Here is a 16,640-nt window from a genome sequence, read left to right as displayed (position 1 = left end):
AAAATGTGGAAAAGTTCAACACTTGGCTAGATTGCCACAAGGAATTTGGAAAGCCTTTATATGTGTGGTATCTCAGAATTGCTATATGCAGAAGGAGAGCATAATTATTTCAGAGATGATGACACATAGAGTACTACAGCCATGTTGCTGGTGGTAGCAATGTGATGATGTTCTTGACAGATGGGCGTGTGTGTGTTAGGGGGAGGGGGATTGACAAAGGATTGTGGAGGGTTAAAGACAGGACAACGTAAAGGAATCAACAGGTGCATAAGGCTGATGATGATAGGGTTTCATGGAGATGAAGAGGTATGACACTTGTGAAGAGACAGTGCCAACTTTTTTCAGCATGCAGTTCTTGGCATTTATAGAGTTGTTCTTTATACCCTTCATACTGATATTGCTCAAGGAAGCCAGATTTGTTTCCTTCTAATTTGCCCCCCTTTTGCCAAGGCACAGGAACTGGGCATAATTTTAACTGCGAAGAAGACCTGAATAGAAATCTAAAGAAAAAAAAAGTGAAAATGCTCAGGGGAATTTACAATTTAGTAGGCAACACAGTAATGCCACTGTCGGGAAGATACAATTGCTCTAATTTTCAGAGTCATTTGCTAGAATGAATATCAATTACGTGCTAGACATTGTTAAACATTCTAGTACTGTGGGTCACATGTTCACAAAAGCTTTTATCACTTTTGTGGCTCTTCTTGGTAATGTTTCTCTCCAGAAAGATATTTCAAAACATACATCATAAAATGCCCCATGTTACTTTGCTCCACAAGGGTATGACACACAAAATGTTACATACAGACCTATTACCACTACATCAGTGAATCCTTTAAAATTTTGAACAATTCTATTGATAGAGTATTAGAATGGGACCATCCCATTCTGCTGCAACTTGTAGTATTGGTTTTCAGTACTGCATCAATGACACTGAAATTTTTTTTTTGTTCCCTGCTGTGGTGCATGGGGTATTATAAGCTGTGGAACATAGACTAGGAGTTAGTCCAGTTGAATTGCATTATTATGAGAGGAGTTGTCAGCTCTGATCCACATTTAGCCAACAATTGGATCTTTCTGGATGGAATGCTATCAAAACTATAACAAGAATTATAAAGGATGCAAAAATGAAAGGAAAAAAAAAACACAGATGAGTGAATTACAGAAGTGCATGGCATTTCTTACCTACTGGGAGATGAAGAAATATGGGTGGGAATGGTCTTATGAAATTATTTGCTTTGAGTGAGATGAATCACAAAAAAAAAAAGAGAAGACAGATGAGAAGCCAAAGAAATGTGGACATGAGATGAAGACAATGAACTATAAAGTGAGATACAAATGACAAGAGTTAGAGTGTACCAGCTGGGCAAGAATGGAGATATGATAGATAAAGTGAAGCTAAAGTGTTGTAAAAGGGACTTCCTATAAAAAGTTCATTTACCTTCTCCCAGTTGCTGAGGCACTGTGCCGGAAACAACACGGCAAAGACGGCAAGAAATGTTGGGACAAGTGGTAGTGGTGGTGGTGATGGTGGTGGCGGTAGTGAGAGGTATAGTTGAAGTGGTATGTTGCAGATAGAGTGTTACAAAGAGAAGGTCAGAGTGGGGAGAACATGTTTGACAGAGAAAGAAATGTTGATTGTTGGCAGTGAGGAGTTGTGAGAAAATCATCCAGGTGTGTTGTAAAAACATGTATTAGCAACAAGGGAAGGGGTTGAGCAATTCCCCAATACAACAGGACAGCCATGCAGGAGCAGTTGGTCAAGGCATATTTTGGAAACAGAGTGAGAAAACAAGACAATTTGTTTGCATATCACAAGTTTGTTTTTGTGGGGGTATTTTTGAAATATCAATAACATAAAACGATCAAACAAATTTTAAAAAGACATTTAAATCTCAATGTTATAAAGATCGAAAATACAAATACATATTTATTGTCACAGATTAGCCCATCCCCAATGAGACAACAGCATCCCAAATTCAGTTGCGAATGTTTTTCATGATTGCAGTTTTCAGGAAAATATGTGATGTGCATGCAGAAAATGTGAATGCTTGTCAGGGGAAAGAAATTGCCGAGTGACAGGATTTAGAGGGTATTCAAAACAAAAGAAAACAATAACATGGCAGCAACAAATTGGGGATCGAATTGGGGATCGAATAGGGGATTGGTGGATAGATGAATTAGAGCAAGAATGTGATGATTTTACCATGGTGACCAAGAACAAAGCAGAGAAATAAAAGGGTGGTTTAAGAAAAAGGTAAAACACCAGTGTAGAAAAGTTAGATATGTCAGGAGACATCCGATTGAAAACAAGACAAGGAAAATTATGGATGGGGAAGCATAGGACAAGATCAATGCAAATATTAAGTAAAATGCAATGAAATGAGATGAAATAAGTAACTGATGAAATAGTTAGGAGAGTGTATTAGAGAGGTACCAAAGACAGATCAGAAAGCAAAGAAAATATGAATAGTTGTTATTCATACACAAAATGGAAAAGAAAAGGAGGTTGAAGGGAAAGGGTTTTGGCATAGGTTGTATGCAATGTTGATGCATAAACAATATAAAAGTATAAGAGAAATCTTCAGAACAGGAAAGTAATGGGTTAATGGCAAATCAAACAAAGATGTCAATCAAAGAGATGACAAAATGAAAAAAAAAATGTATAGTTTTTGTAAAAAATAATGATAGACACAGAATACAGTATATCATTGTTGTGGGTGTTTTCAGAAAATTAAATACTTAAGCAACAAAAGGATTGATCAGTACAGTCATGGCCATTTTACGATGATTATGTGTTTGGAATGGTGTTGTGTGTGTTTGTGTGTTTTGCAGATTGGAAGGTATAGGGAGAAAGTCATGGCGGCGATTAAAGAGGTAAGGAGAACAAGCAAAAAGTGACATAGGTGAAAACACATCAAGAGAGAGAAAGAGCTCTATTCATATTTTGTTAATTAAATACACATATCTAACCAGCAGTAGACCATGGAAGGCAGTGTTTAAAATAGACCAGAGAGAACTCTCTTTCACTCATCTACAATTGTTTTCTGATCAAATAGAAAAAAAAATATACCTGACTGGACGATCCCTGGAAATGTTGGAATAAATATAGACATGTAACGGAAGAAAGAAGGAAAGTGTAACTTTTCTGTTATTTCGTACAGTACATCATCATGCATAACAGTGCACTGTGGAATTCGGAAGTTGGATACTGAAATTTTTTTCTTTCTTTCTGTCTCAAAGGAAGAATTTGCAGCATATTGGTTTTTTTTGCAAGCTAAAAGTTTTACAAAGAGCATCTTGCTTACACACTTTAGCAACAGTGACAAAGACGATGTGAAGTAATCAGAAAGCTATATCTACTGTGTCTATGGAAAAACACAATGCGCACTCAACAAAATCGCAAACTGGAAGCTCACCTCTTCTATCAAAACCAAACAAATGTCAATGAATGTCTGAAAAAATCATAAACAACCCTCTACACCTTCGTCAGAGAAATTTCTGATTCATTTTACATGCTCCATACCAAATAAAACCCAAGTTATTTCACAAATCTGGCTCCCTAAACAAAATTATTCCCATGAAAAGGAAAAATGTTTGGACCCACAACTGACTGTGTTACTTTCCAACAGCTCAGAAATGGCTGGTTTTAAAGACATTATTGACTTCTGTAAATGTGACCATGATGCAAAGGATTAAACTGTGCAGAGAAATAGGTGATTAGCAGTATGATTTCAACGCAGGAACGTTTGCTGCAAAACTGAGGTGGCTCAATGTATTTTCATATGTTGTAGACAGCTGTCAGCATTGTGAATCAGATGCATGGCTCTACCATGATCACAGGACTGAAACGGGAGCTTTGTCATGCATAATCCAATTTCCTGCAATTTGCAGTATTCTTGCTGAATTGAACCATTTGTATGGACTGTATTGCTCTTAAAGGGAAACTCCACACCATGTTGAATATAATGTTAACACAAAAAGTGAAGTAAGACAAAACAAGACTGTGAAAGTGTCACCAAAGTCAAATTAAAATTGAGAATGTAGCGGAAATTCAAAATTTCAGTTTCACAAGACACAGAAATCAATCACAATTGTAAATGGCATAAGGCAAAGTAGTGGTTTACAATATCCTGCACTGGTTTAGACATTATAATGTAACATTAAAAAAAAATACTCTCTCAAGAATTAAGCAATTAAGACTCCTTCCCTTTGGAAAAACAAAAACAAAACATGATTGCTCTATAACAATAAATTAAACTGAAGAATGTAATTTTCCTCATTCTTCTCAAAGTCATCTAAAGAAACTGGAAATTAAGTGAAGATGTGGATGTAGACCAACAAGATAACCCAAGAGGGTTATGACAGCACGGCCTCATCTTACTTTGCATATTTATTGGCTTTGACCAATATCAGTGTCTTATGGTAACATTAAATTTTATAACACTGCAATTTTTTCATTGTTTGTTTGCCGAATATTACATCAAACCTACTTTGACTTTACTCTGATTTTCAGAGTTAACTTTATACATGGAGTGGAGACACCCAGCATTAAAGGTTTCATTGTTGTCAAAGAATGCTTATGTATATATTCATTACGCTAACCTTGAGACCTGCCAAGCACAGCATTTGTAACAAAGTATTTAGAAATGTATTTGAAATTGAATAAGATATTTTAAACACTGCCCACATCATCTAGCTGGATGTTGCCTTCTAAAGTAATCAAAAATATTTTATTTTTCAAAGGTACATTTGTGAGAAAAAGATGTGTGAGGGGAGAAAAGCAGATGAGGTTTGGAGGATGTGAAACTCAGAAAAGGGAGATGAGAGTAGATAACCGAGAGATTACTTGGAGTACTTGAGAGTACACAAAGAGAAAGAGTAATTGAAATGTTACGGACAAGAGTGAACAGGAAAGAAAAATCTATGAAAGATGCTATTGAGATGCAGCAAAGATATAATGACAGCCCATGTTTGGTTAAGCTTAGTGAAATGACAAATACAAAAGTCATGAGCAAAGAAAGATGCCTATCGAAGGCTGAGAGAAACATTGTCATCATCCAAAATTAGTGAATGATTTCGAGTGCAGAGTAAGAAACACAGCACACCGGTTATGTGTATTTTTTTTTTCCAACTTCAGATCACAAATACATTGAATAAGATGGACAGAAGCTCAAACAGTGCAAACATACATTGAAGTATCAACAACCAAGACACGCATGTTAGTATAGATAACACACTTGGCAAGGCCACACAAACATGGACTGTGACAGGAAATAATTTCTTACAGATCTTAAAGAATTCCTACACATTGTTTTATACCTACAAATGTATCTTAATGCGATACACTTTATTCTGTGTACAAGTGTGTACACAACAGAATATGACACTTCTTTTTCTATGCTTATGCAGTAAGAAAAACCTTCATAACTGTTCACGATGTTGAACATTCATAATCAAACACAGAAGTAACTGTCACAAGAGTTGCGGATTTTCATGGTTATGATCATGATAATACAATTCTTTTCATCTTTTTATTTTAAAAAAAAAAGCATATCAAGTACTTTGGGAATGTAGCAAATTCCCCTCATCCCTAAGCTCCAGCACCTGATGAGCAAGTAGCTCACATACTGAGTCTCAGAATAATATTTCCCTTTTCCCTTCCTCAACAATGCTCTGTCAAAACCTATCAGGTTCTGCATGCCCTATTGTTCTGTTTTTAGTGCAGCTGGCCTTGTTCAGCATTGCCACATGCAGTCCTTACCCATTTTACAGATAATCATGTGGTTATTTATAGACATCTGAGAGCTACACGTCTTTACTGCCTGCAGAGCATGCTTAGACCAACTTTGCATGGATTTAGAATAATATTTGCAATTTCATGCAAATTATAGACAGATTATTCTTCAGTAGCAATGTATTTCTCCACATCAGAAAGAAGAGAAGTCATGTGACCCATAGAATATAAGACAATTATGGTTAAGTTCTCAAGTACAGCTTTTGTGTCAATATGACCCTATATATATATATTCCGAGTCTTTAATCAAATAGTGATTGTCTTTATAAAGACAGAACAAACCTACTGTAATGAGGGCATTGTTTAGATACAAGCAATGTACAACCCACAATTTTAGCATCAAATTAGTCACCCCATTCCTTTAATTGTTTGAACACTAGCAAATCAAAGAAACCCCTCACAGACATGCAAACCTAAAAATTTTACGATACCAGTTCAGACTTCGTTTAGTTAACAGTGTGTTTAGGTAGTGTAATCTAATTTCATTTTGTGTACCTACACATATGATACAAAAGTCTTTATATTTACTGCATAGCCTTTAAGAATGCACTCAGCACAGCCTTTGCCAGAAAGGAGAGTCAGATGTGAACACTATCTGGGTGCTTTGAGGTAATGGAAATCAACAAGGATTCACGAGTAAATCATTGTTGAAATTACTGACACCTTGGGTAAACTTGGTTGTGTCTTGAGCTATGAAGCTGTCTCAAGCATACTTTCTTGCCTTAAATACGTCTCGGCAATTTGTTGGCCAAGCACTTTATGCCACATTCTGGGGCTTGGACGAACTCTCACCTTTTTCTTTGGGTTTAGCAGCTCCTTGTACTGTTCCGACCTGAGAAAGCGGGGGTAACTATCGCTGCGCATTAGCGTGTATATATGATCCTGGGCGGCGTCGAAGGTGTACCGGTTTGGGTTCTTCATATTCTTGCGTGTGATATCCAGGATCTTGGAGTCGACGTTGATGGGACTGTGTGAGCTGTCTGACAGGAATTCACTGTCGACCAGATGGAATAAAGAGCACAATAAGAAATGCATAGTAATATCCTCCATGTGGCTAATGCAAGGAAACAATACTGCCGTATACTACACTAGCATTCCAGCAAAGTCAATTACTCACATTAACCCTCAGATATTCATTTAATGCAAGATGTATTTTTAGTATTCATATTGAAAATACTTTGGCCAATATTCTAATGCATCAAAACTTCAACACTCAATTACATACAATGATCGTAGTTTCAAACTGCTGTTGTTGAAAATCATTTGCACTCTTATTTGCATGAAGCTGGGAGTTCAAATCATATATCTATAATGCTCAATATAAATCAATGATATTTCAATTTAGGCACGGCAAGTACTCTAAACTTTAAACTATATTATTAAGAATTTTCAGCAATAAGTGAAGGGATGCCTTCAAAAGTGTGACCAAGTTTCAGTGTAAATGCACACTGTATCCATGTGTAGGCACTACACCAGACAGTGTATTGATGGTGGCTCCCCCTTGTCCCCCTGGTCTTAACTTAACACCCTGATACCTGTATATTTGCTGCACTTTTGCTGGTACTTGGCTGAATGCCATCTTTTTGAGGTCTTGACAAGCAATCCAAAACCTGCAGATGGAAGAGAAAAATGCAAAAGGTCACACATAACTTCATGTATCAAAGAGTCAGTTTAATATTTATCATACACAATGATTTAAAACAACATAATAATACTCCCTATGATATTACAAGGTGGCCATAATACATTTTCTCAAATCATTAAAGGAAGTATACGGTGAGTCAACAGACTCCAAAAGCAGCATGATCAAATGCAATGTAAGAGCCCTGTCCTTCACAGAGAACTTGGGTTGCTACGTCGAACAAATATGGTGCATCATCGCATTACCAGTATAAAGTTGGAGATAATTGTAAAAGGATGAAAAGTGCTCGTAAAGCTGACTTTGGCAATAGAACCTTTCCAGTTTTATGATTATTAATTTTGATTTTTAATATATTCCTTGCAATGAAGTATGCCAATTATACATGGATTTAAAGCTTTAGAATCTGGCGAATTCATATCTGCCAAAAAATATATACACATATATACATATAGATATATATATTCCCTACTTTTTCCAAAGGGTAAAGTATGGAGCACATCATTGCAATTTATTGTAGTGTGCCAGTGTTTGCAATTTCTGTAGACAGTAGTAACATTAACACTGTTGTCATGTATATGTCTGATTCACGAACCTGAGGTTTTCTTCGCTGAATTCCTTGGCCAGGAATTTTGAGAGCTGCTCCCTTCCTAAGGGATCTTTGAGCAAGTCATCGAAGGAGAAGCCCCATTTCTTGACCCTGTACACCGGTACGTCCTTCAGACTCCTGCTCACCATTGGACATCACATGAAAGAGGGGAACATATGGATGAAATGAACCAAAAAATGTGACTAAAGCTTTGAAACGGATGATGATCGAGGGAGATGGTAAGAAATGCTTCACACAGATTCCTTTTAAGTTTCCATTAATACAGTACTACAGCATATCATTGACCTCTGTCACAACTGCAGCATACAATATGGAGCCGACTGTACAACAACAGAAATCATTTCCAGTCCTGCCAATATAACTATGTCGGGTGAGAATGATAAGGGCGTTAAGGTGCCACTAAACCCATGGGCCCGAATTCATGAAGGTGGTACAAATGAAACCATGGTTTAAACCATGGACAATTTGTATGGATCGAGCGCCAAGTGTCGCATGGCCTATTTCAATACGACATCAGTCTTTTCGTCGAATTCGTCGACGAAATGTTCATTTCGTTACAAAATATTTACACTACGTCAACGAAATGATCATTTCCTTCACGAAATGGTCATTTCGTCGACGAAATGACTGATTTTGTAATGAAATAGGCCATATGCGACACTTGGCACCCTTTAAAAAATTACGGTCTTTGAACCATGGTTTCATTTGTACCACCTTCGTGAATTCGGGCCATGGTGTTCAAGGCAATTTAACGCCCTTCTCATTCTCAACCAACGACTACAGGTTACTGAAACTGCAACGTCATGATTCTGCATGCACAATCAACATCAACTGCCTCTTCACCTCTGCGCAACATTTACATTAACCTGCAATTGTACGGTCATAAATCAGAAGACAAGAACTAGTCTATAGCCAATGAATGGGAAGATCATAATCAATTATAGTCACCAATGACGGCCATAAAAATCCTCCAAACAAACCTCTCCATTTTGTAAAGAGTTTAGAAGCAGCAGAGACCAAAATGGCAGCTAGTCTAGTTTTCCTTCATGGGAAGACCAAATGCACGTATGGAACCCTGGCGGCTAGCAAAGCATACCTCAGCCGCCTGTTGTTTCATAGGCATGACAAAAACAAAAGCACCCACAATTTACGGCTGAGTACAGGTGACTCTCATTATAACAAAGTCCTTGGGACTGGCAGTTTCTTTTGTTATATCAGAATTTTGTTATAGCAGAACAGTAAAGTATACAAAGATGTACACATGATAATTTTGGGATCTGAATTTTAACCTAATTTTAATGAGAATTTTGATATAAACCTATTCGTTATAACAGGAGTACACTGTAAATGAAACTGCCACTGTTCCCCAGCTCACCCTTTGTGATGTTGTGAGGTGGTAAAATGCCATCAGCATTGCTAATTTTAGGTAACACCTGACTTCCCTTTTACTCATCACCTACTAACCCAACAAGTCTGGAACATATACTCAAGCCACAACCAATGGGCAGGAGCTGTGCAGCTGTTCCGGCCGTGCACTTGTCCAATCTCTACAATTTAGCAGCCCCATCAAAGAGCTAATTTGGCAGGAAACTGCTTGTGTCTGTGCCATACGTCGCACACTGATTAAATCACAATGCAGTTTTCCCTCGATGTTGAGGGAGGTAAACACAATAGCACCAACATGCGTTCTTGTGCTAATTTGGTAACAAATCAAACTACCGATTGTAATGATGATGATGATGTCAAGCCCCATGATGCTAATCAATTTGACTGTTCAGTGCACTAGATTATTCAAGCCTGTCCTTTAACTCATTTTGCATTCTTACTACAGTACACTCCCATTATAACAAACACAGTTATCAAGAAATTCTCATTACAATGAAATCAACATTTATTCATGCATTTATTCATTTATTTATCAAAACATATTTATTTGGGATGGCTTGATCAGCATGAGCTTTTTCCTCAAAGTCCTCAAACAAAAAACTTAATCATAACAAAATTTGTAATCAGCATACAAATCCAGGTCAGCCGCATTAATTAAAATAAATCTTACATATCACAGAATGAAAATTATATGCAGATTCTTTTTTTTTTCAACCCTTTTAACAAGAAGACTGCAAAGAAAAATTTCAAAAAAAATCTGAACCTAGCATCAGAGTACATGTTCGCATGAATGCCAACGTACATGTCACACTATTCTATGGCAGTACAGTAATAAGTATACGCAATTAAGCACACAGTCATAAGCATTCAGGTCTCAAAATTATCATCTATACATTATCATGCACTATACTATTCAGTTATAATGAAATTTCTATTTAATGAAAGAAAATCGTCAGTTCCAAGGACTTTGTTGTAACGATCAAGAGTATACTGTACATGCAGTATGAAATAATCAACCAGTCAACCTGAACTTTTGAGGAGGTCTAATGATGTTATTTCCAGGGCCACACTATATCAAATGCAATTAGTTGGTTTAGTTTTGCCTATGTTGATGTCGGATTTTCCATATGATAATCTGGGAAGTGATATATCCAGGTGCAGCTATTTTTTTTACTTGTTAAAATATGATCCCTTCATGATACTACCTCCTTGAAATCATGTTTTGGGATTTGCAGCTCAATCTGCTAGTCCTCAATCTAATACATCCAGTTCGGAATCCTACAGGCATACACACACAAACATGCATGTACACACACACACACTGTCTCCCTCCCTTGTATCCACCCCCCCCCCCCCCCCCCCAACATCATCTGTGTTCTCATGTGAACACATGGCAAGATTTTCTGAAATCCTGCTTGAAAAGCAATGTGAGGGGAAAACTTGAGATATTATGATCAGTGTTTATACTCACATGGTGGATGCAGCTTCCCAGAGAGCCGTGTCGTCCGATATCCACGGGTTGGGACCCAACTCTGCTGCCGAGATGAACAAGTCGTACTCTCGATACTGCTGGCAGTATGCTATTAATCTGCACACACAGAATGAAAACACGTTGTTGTTGACTTGTACAGAGACATAGGAGAAGAGAAACTTGGCTTGTTGGTATGGCAACTAACTTTCCTCTTCACACATCAATGGTTGAGACAGGTTTGTATTATGTAAAGAGAAACTTAACAGTGATTTGCTGTCTTTTGAGCTTGCAGCAACAACATATATATGAATTCAATATAGTGGCTATACATGGAGGCAACTGCTCCATTTAATTTTCTCTTTCATTTCAATTTATTGTACAATGAACAGTGATGATATTGCTGCACATAGGCCGTGGCAGTTTACTATGAAAGCAGACCTGAAGTTGCTGGTAGGCACGCTCCCCTCTCAGTTTCACTTTTGGTTTCCCACAGCTAGACCGTGACAGGCACAGTTCTTTTGCTATATCCTCTGTGGTTGAGCATCCTTGATGTTAGATTATCAATGATCGCTGTTGCTCTTCTTTTGTTTTGTTGGTTATGTTTAAACATTCATGGTCAAAAAAAAAAAAAAATAGAATGGACCAATATAAATTTCCTGAACAGGTTGAGGGACTATAGTGTTAAGAGCAGTTAAGGTAGATATGGTTATACTAAACTGATTGTCTTTTATCTAATGAATGGATGTATGTGGTATTGACTGTTGGACAATTTGGTGCCTAATTGTTGTAAACTAAAAAGCAACAGGTGACTGAACTGGAAATTAACATCAGCTCTTGAAATTAACCCCATGTCCACACACATCATGTGAGAGCATTGTACAAGGAGAATTATTTGAGTTCTTTCTATTGCTGCATAAACTAAGAGTATGTACCTAAAATGAGAGCTAGCTATCTGCATCATGTGTAATGCAAAGAATGATTTCTGGAGGAGTTACAGTACATACATGTATAGGGTATGGCAAACTCCCTTGTATGCCTTGATGATCAATAGTCAGCTTCATTCACACATCCTGTTTCATTGATTGCACCATCTGACCAAATTCTGGATAACTTTCTCATGGATAAACTTAACCCGTTGAAGACGAGTATGGAGTATACTTGGACAGGTGTCTATGGGAAATGCGTGTTGCAGCAAAAGCAGCCCACCCTCAATGGGTTAACAGATGACACAAAGGGAGGCAAGACACCAATTGCTGCAATGCATACTACAACCCAAACCCTCTCTCCTACCCCTTACCCTCATCATCCTCCCACCTGCATACACTTGCACACAGAGAGGAAGAAATATAACGAAATTGACCAATAGATTCTGGAAACTTGGAGGTCATGCCCTCCAAAGATATAGTTCAATATATTATTGGCCCATAATTGTTAATGATATCTCCCTCCTCAAGATCATCGCACCATGAAGTACAAAGAGTGACCCCAGAATATCTTGAAAAGGGAGTGGTATATGATTACTATAATATCATATATCCTCCATTCTCTGTACACCATATTGCTTCAGGTTTTTGCAGTTGCAGATGGTAATGCATTTCAGCTGAGGGTCACACAATGCTGTCATGTATGCTGCTGATGTGGCAGGGAATTTTGACATTCATAATTCAACACTGTGCAGTCATATGTTCAATAAGATATGTTTTGTCATATGTTCAGGTCGACTTATGCTCAACATAACAAAACAGGGAAGGAAAAGTTATAGGAACTGTGCAGTACTGGTTGAGGTGAGGATTCAGCTTGTTACATTTTGTGAGATGGTTAGAAACCACTCTATGAAATGTTAAAGAGCATAAATTCTAAGGGAAATCAAAAGGTTATTTGATGAAAATCGGCTTTGAAATGACTAAGATATCTAAAAATAAGGAAAAACAAAGAGATCCTAATAAAAGTTGTGGCCTGTTAATTTTATTAGGATCGCTTTTTTGGATATCTCAACTATTTTAAGGCCAATTTTCATCAAATAAACATTAAATCCTTCTTGAAATTACATGCTCTTTCATATTTCATAAGAGGTTTCTCATTATCTGAGCACCAAAAGTGTTATAAACCCGAATCCTGACCTCAACCAGTACTGTTTCAGAGTTTACATTTTCACAGAATAATGATGCTGGTCACAATCGCAAGCTAGATGTGTTGATGTTGACATCAGCTCTCAAAATGCAAGTGGTATGTCCATACAAATATTGTCTTTTTTTTTCTTATAAAGACATACAACAGATTATAATTATTGATTCAAATGACTGCACAGTTGCTGTAGCACAGCAGCAAAGACTTGTGATGGAGAGGGGATGGTCAAGTTGATTATGATACTGAGTGAAATCAGTACTTTCTTTCTCACACACTCTCTCTTTCAATTTATCTAGAATTTGATTCCTTTGTGTGACTGCAGCACTTCACAAGGACAGTCCAAATCTCTGAAAAAAAAGGTGCAAATTTACCAAATGGTGCAACAATTGGATATTAGAGTGTCGGCTAATAATACGAACAAATTGAATATAATATATGCATTAAGCAAAATAATCAGTTTCTTTCTCACCCTCCCTCTTTCATTCTATTTAGAATTGAATTCCTCTATGTGATTGCTGCACCTCCCAAGAACAATCCAAATCTCCAAATAATATACAATTGGATATCAGAATGTCTGATCCTTACATGAAGAAATTGAATATATAAAATTTAGCAAAATAATCACTTCCTTTCTCACACTCCCTCTTTCATTTTATTCAGAGTTGAATTCCTTTGTGTGACTGCTGCACTTCCCAAGAACAATCCAAATCTCCAAATAATATACAATTGGATATCAGAATGTCTGATCCTTACATGAAGCAATTAAATGTATACATTTAGCAAAATAATCACTTCCTTTCTCACACTCCCTCTTTCATTTTAGAGTTGAATTCCTTTGTGTGACTGCTGCACTTCCCATTCCAAATCTCCAAATAAGTACAAATTTCCCAAACAGTGCAGCAATTGGATATTAGAATGTCTGAACGTAATATGAAGAAATTATATATTCATATATAGCAGATGGATAAATATATACATGTACATACATACATACACATAAGGGCAAAATATTATACATACATCATTGTCTACTTTCCTACAAAGGTAATATGCATCCTTGCAGCAAGATACAGAACTGTATGTCACAAGACATGGAGCAAATATTAATATTTAAGTTTGAGAATGGTCAATAAATGAATAAGATTATAGCCTACCCCATATGCATCACCGTATTTCCCCCAATATAGACAATACACATCAACAAACAACACATTTCATTAATGTGTGACATTCATAGATATATAAATATTCCTTAGTTTGAATATATGTTTAAAACAAAGACAGATCTTCTCACCCAACATATTGAGAAGCATAATTGGTAATTCAATATAGGTCCTCTACAAGAACACATCAGGATTCATATGGTCCTCTTATCCACTCAGCCTCCAGCTTGGCACTAATATACACGGTCTCGGTCTGGGCGGACACTGACACAATATAATGGTTGAGATAAGCACTATTTCACAGTGGTGAGGATGATCAATGTATATCCCATGTTGGAGGTGAATGGCTAGAGAGGAGCGTGGTATCTCAATCAGCTGCTGCCTGTCGGTCTGAACTGAACCAGTTCGGGGTTTTTTTTGTTGTGCCCAGCAAGATCCATCCAGTCAAGGACACTCTTATTAAGCCTCACACTGCCATCTATTTCCTTTCCACACTCCCTTCCTGACACCAGCCTATTAAAAGTGCAGCCCCATATATTGCCATGCAACCTGCTCGCAACGTCAGCCTAGATCTGTGCCTGCGTTGGCCACGTGCGTCACTTTCATTGCACTGCCTGTGATAAAAACGCATCGCATCTTGCATTGTCATCAATCTCCTTGTTTTATGGCTAATCGAGATACTGGTAGAGTGGTAGGCCTATACAATGCAATCATAGAAATTTGATCAAGTCTCCACTGTATATACCTAGGCTCTATGTATTTTAGCCTATCACACGTGACAACACGTTCACATGCTTTGTTCATTTAAAGGCGGATCGGAAGAGCAATGATTCATCTTGTTTCCACAACTATAAAATGGGGTATAGGATATATATTAGATAATATGGTTTTCTCACCATATGTATATCATCACTCATAACTCCTCCACATTGACTCTTCCATATGGCACCAATTCACTATCAGCTACATGTGGAACTGCTTTTTATCATGAGCAAACTTTAGAAGTGTCCAGTGATTGACTCTCACTCAAGATATATAACACTTCAAGCACAGACACAGACATAAACAAAGACCCATATGACAGACAGACACACACACACACACATATAAACACAAACACACACTGATACAGTCCGAATGCACAGCATGCTATCCTAGACACACTTACAGCAGACAAAGGCAAGAGGAAGTGGGAGGAACAGCTCTAGTAGCCGTCTGCCTGCCTGGTGGTAAAGTCGGTTTTTATCATGGGGAGAAAAAACAGACTGTAACAACAAAAACAACCTCTATAGTCGACTCCGCAGCCAGCCAGCGAGGGACAACATCTCAATCCCTGGCTGTTGCCTGCCCAACACAGATTATGTAGAATGACTGCCAACCGCTTCCTGCTTCCTTTATCACCTAGCAGACAATAGGGCTGTCTTGGGCATTAGACTGTTCCTCTCAGTTTTTGGCCAAAATTGTGTAAAGCATGCAGTTTACTATATACAGCAGTGCCTGCACTTACTTTGTTTTCCTTTCTCTTTATATTTTCATTCATTCTTCTGCACACACATCAACACAAATGTTTTTTTTTAAACACAAATATTTCTTTCAGCCAAGATCCACATCGAACCAGGATTGCTTTTCAGTGAGTCTCTCAATTTTGCACATACAGAAATGTAGGACTTGTGTAAACTAGTGCTTGAATTTAATCATATTGTGAGAATGACATGAGACCAGCTTAGTACTATTTTGCTTCATTTCCCCACCACCCCTCCCCCAAAAAAAGTTTAAGAAAGTAAAATTGAATATTGCATTGATTCTGCTGTGATGAAAGAAGAACAGCGGCTCATGCAAAAACTAGTTATTGGATGCAATATACTGCAGGCCTATAGGAAGAAATTTTTGTGGCATGATTTTTGTTTTTTGTTTGTTTTTTTTTTCGAATTGGGGCCATGCAGTGACCTTTTTAGGGGCATGAAATTTTCGAAAATTCCCACTGGCATTCAATGCATAGCTAGTATAGACAAGAACATTCGCAAGCATTTTAATTTTGCAAATCTTGGCTTTCGCAAAATCTGCGAAATTAAAATGCATGCAAAAAATCATCCCAGATATATGTTTGTACATGTTTGTATGTGTGCATATAATGTGATGATACATATTACAAATATGTATGTATACAGCATATAAGAAGAATTTGAATTTAAAATCAGCCTAATCCATCTATGTCAATTTGAAATGTTTGAGAATAAAACTGCTGAAAAACAAAGAAAAGAATTGAAATATATGTGATATTTCGATAATATCTCTTTTTTGTAGTTGTAATGAGTGCAGTATCATTGACCTTACTTCAGAAATTTGAAAGTGGTGTTCATCTGTCTTCACATTCAAATTGTCCTTTTTAAAATACCTATATATATATATATATATATATATGTATATGTATATATATATATATATAT

The 16,640-nt window shown here is 37.1% G+C and overlaps 1 protein-coding gene across 1 annotated transcript in view; it reads right to left on the bottom strand.

Annotated features, from left to right (window-relative positions):
• The window catches only part of LOC139741202 (regulator of G-protein signaling 7-like), a 95,065-nt gene that overhangs the window by 13,097 nt on the left and 65,328 nt on the right, over window positions 1-16,640 (bottom strand). The window contains exons 11-15 of the mRNA XM_071651792.1: window positions 10,904-11,020; window positions 8,032-8,163; window positions 7,333-7,407; window positions 6,590-6,791; window positions 1,442-1,462 (exon numbers count right to left, since the gene is read on the bottom strand). Of these exons, the coding sequence (XP_071507893.1) occupies window positions 1,442-1,462; window positions 6,590-6,791; window positions 7,333-7,407; window positions 8,032-8,163; window positions 10,904-11,020 (547 nt within the window). The remainder of the gene's footprint in view (window positions 1-1,441; window positions 1,463-6,589; window positions 6,792-7,332; window positions 7,408-8,031; window positions 8,164-10,903; window positions 11,021-16,640) is intronic.

Source organism: Diadema antillarum, unplaced genomic scaffold (genome assembly GCF_040938485.1).
Source record: "Diadema antillarum isolate AM-2024a unplaced genomic scaffold, OU_Dant_1.0 seq00000910_RagTag, whole genome shotgun sequence".
Classification (NCBI taxonomy): Eukaryota; Metazoa; Echinodermata; class Echinoidea; order Diadematoida; family Diadematidae; genus Diadema; species Diadema antillarum.
Note: the sequence above shows the minus strand (reverse complement) of the source record. Positions and strands in the feature narration are given on the sequence as shown.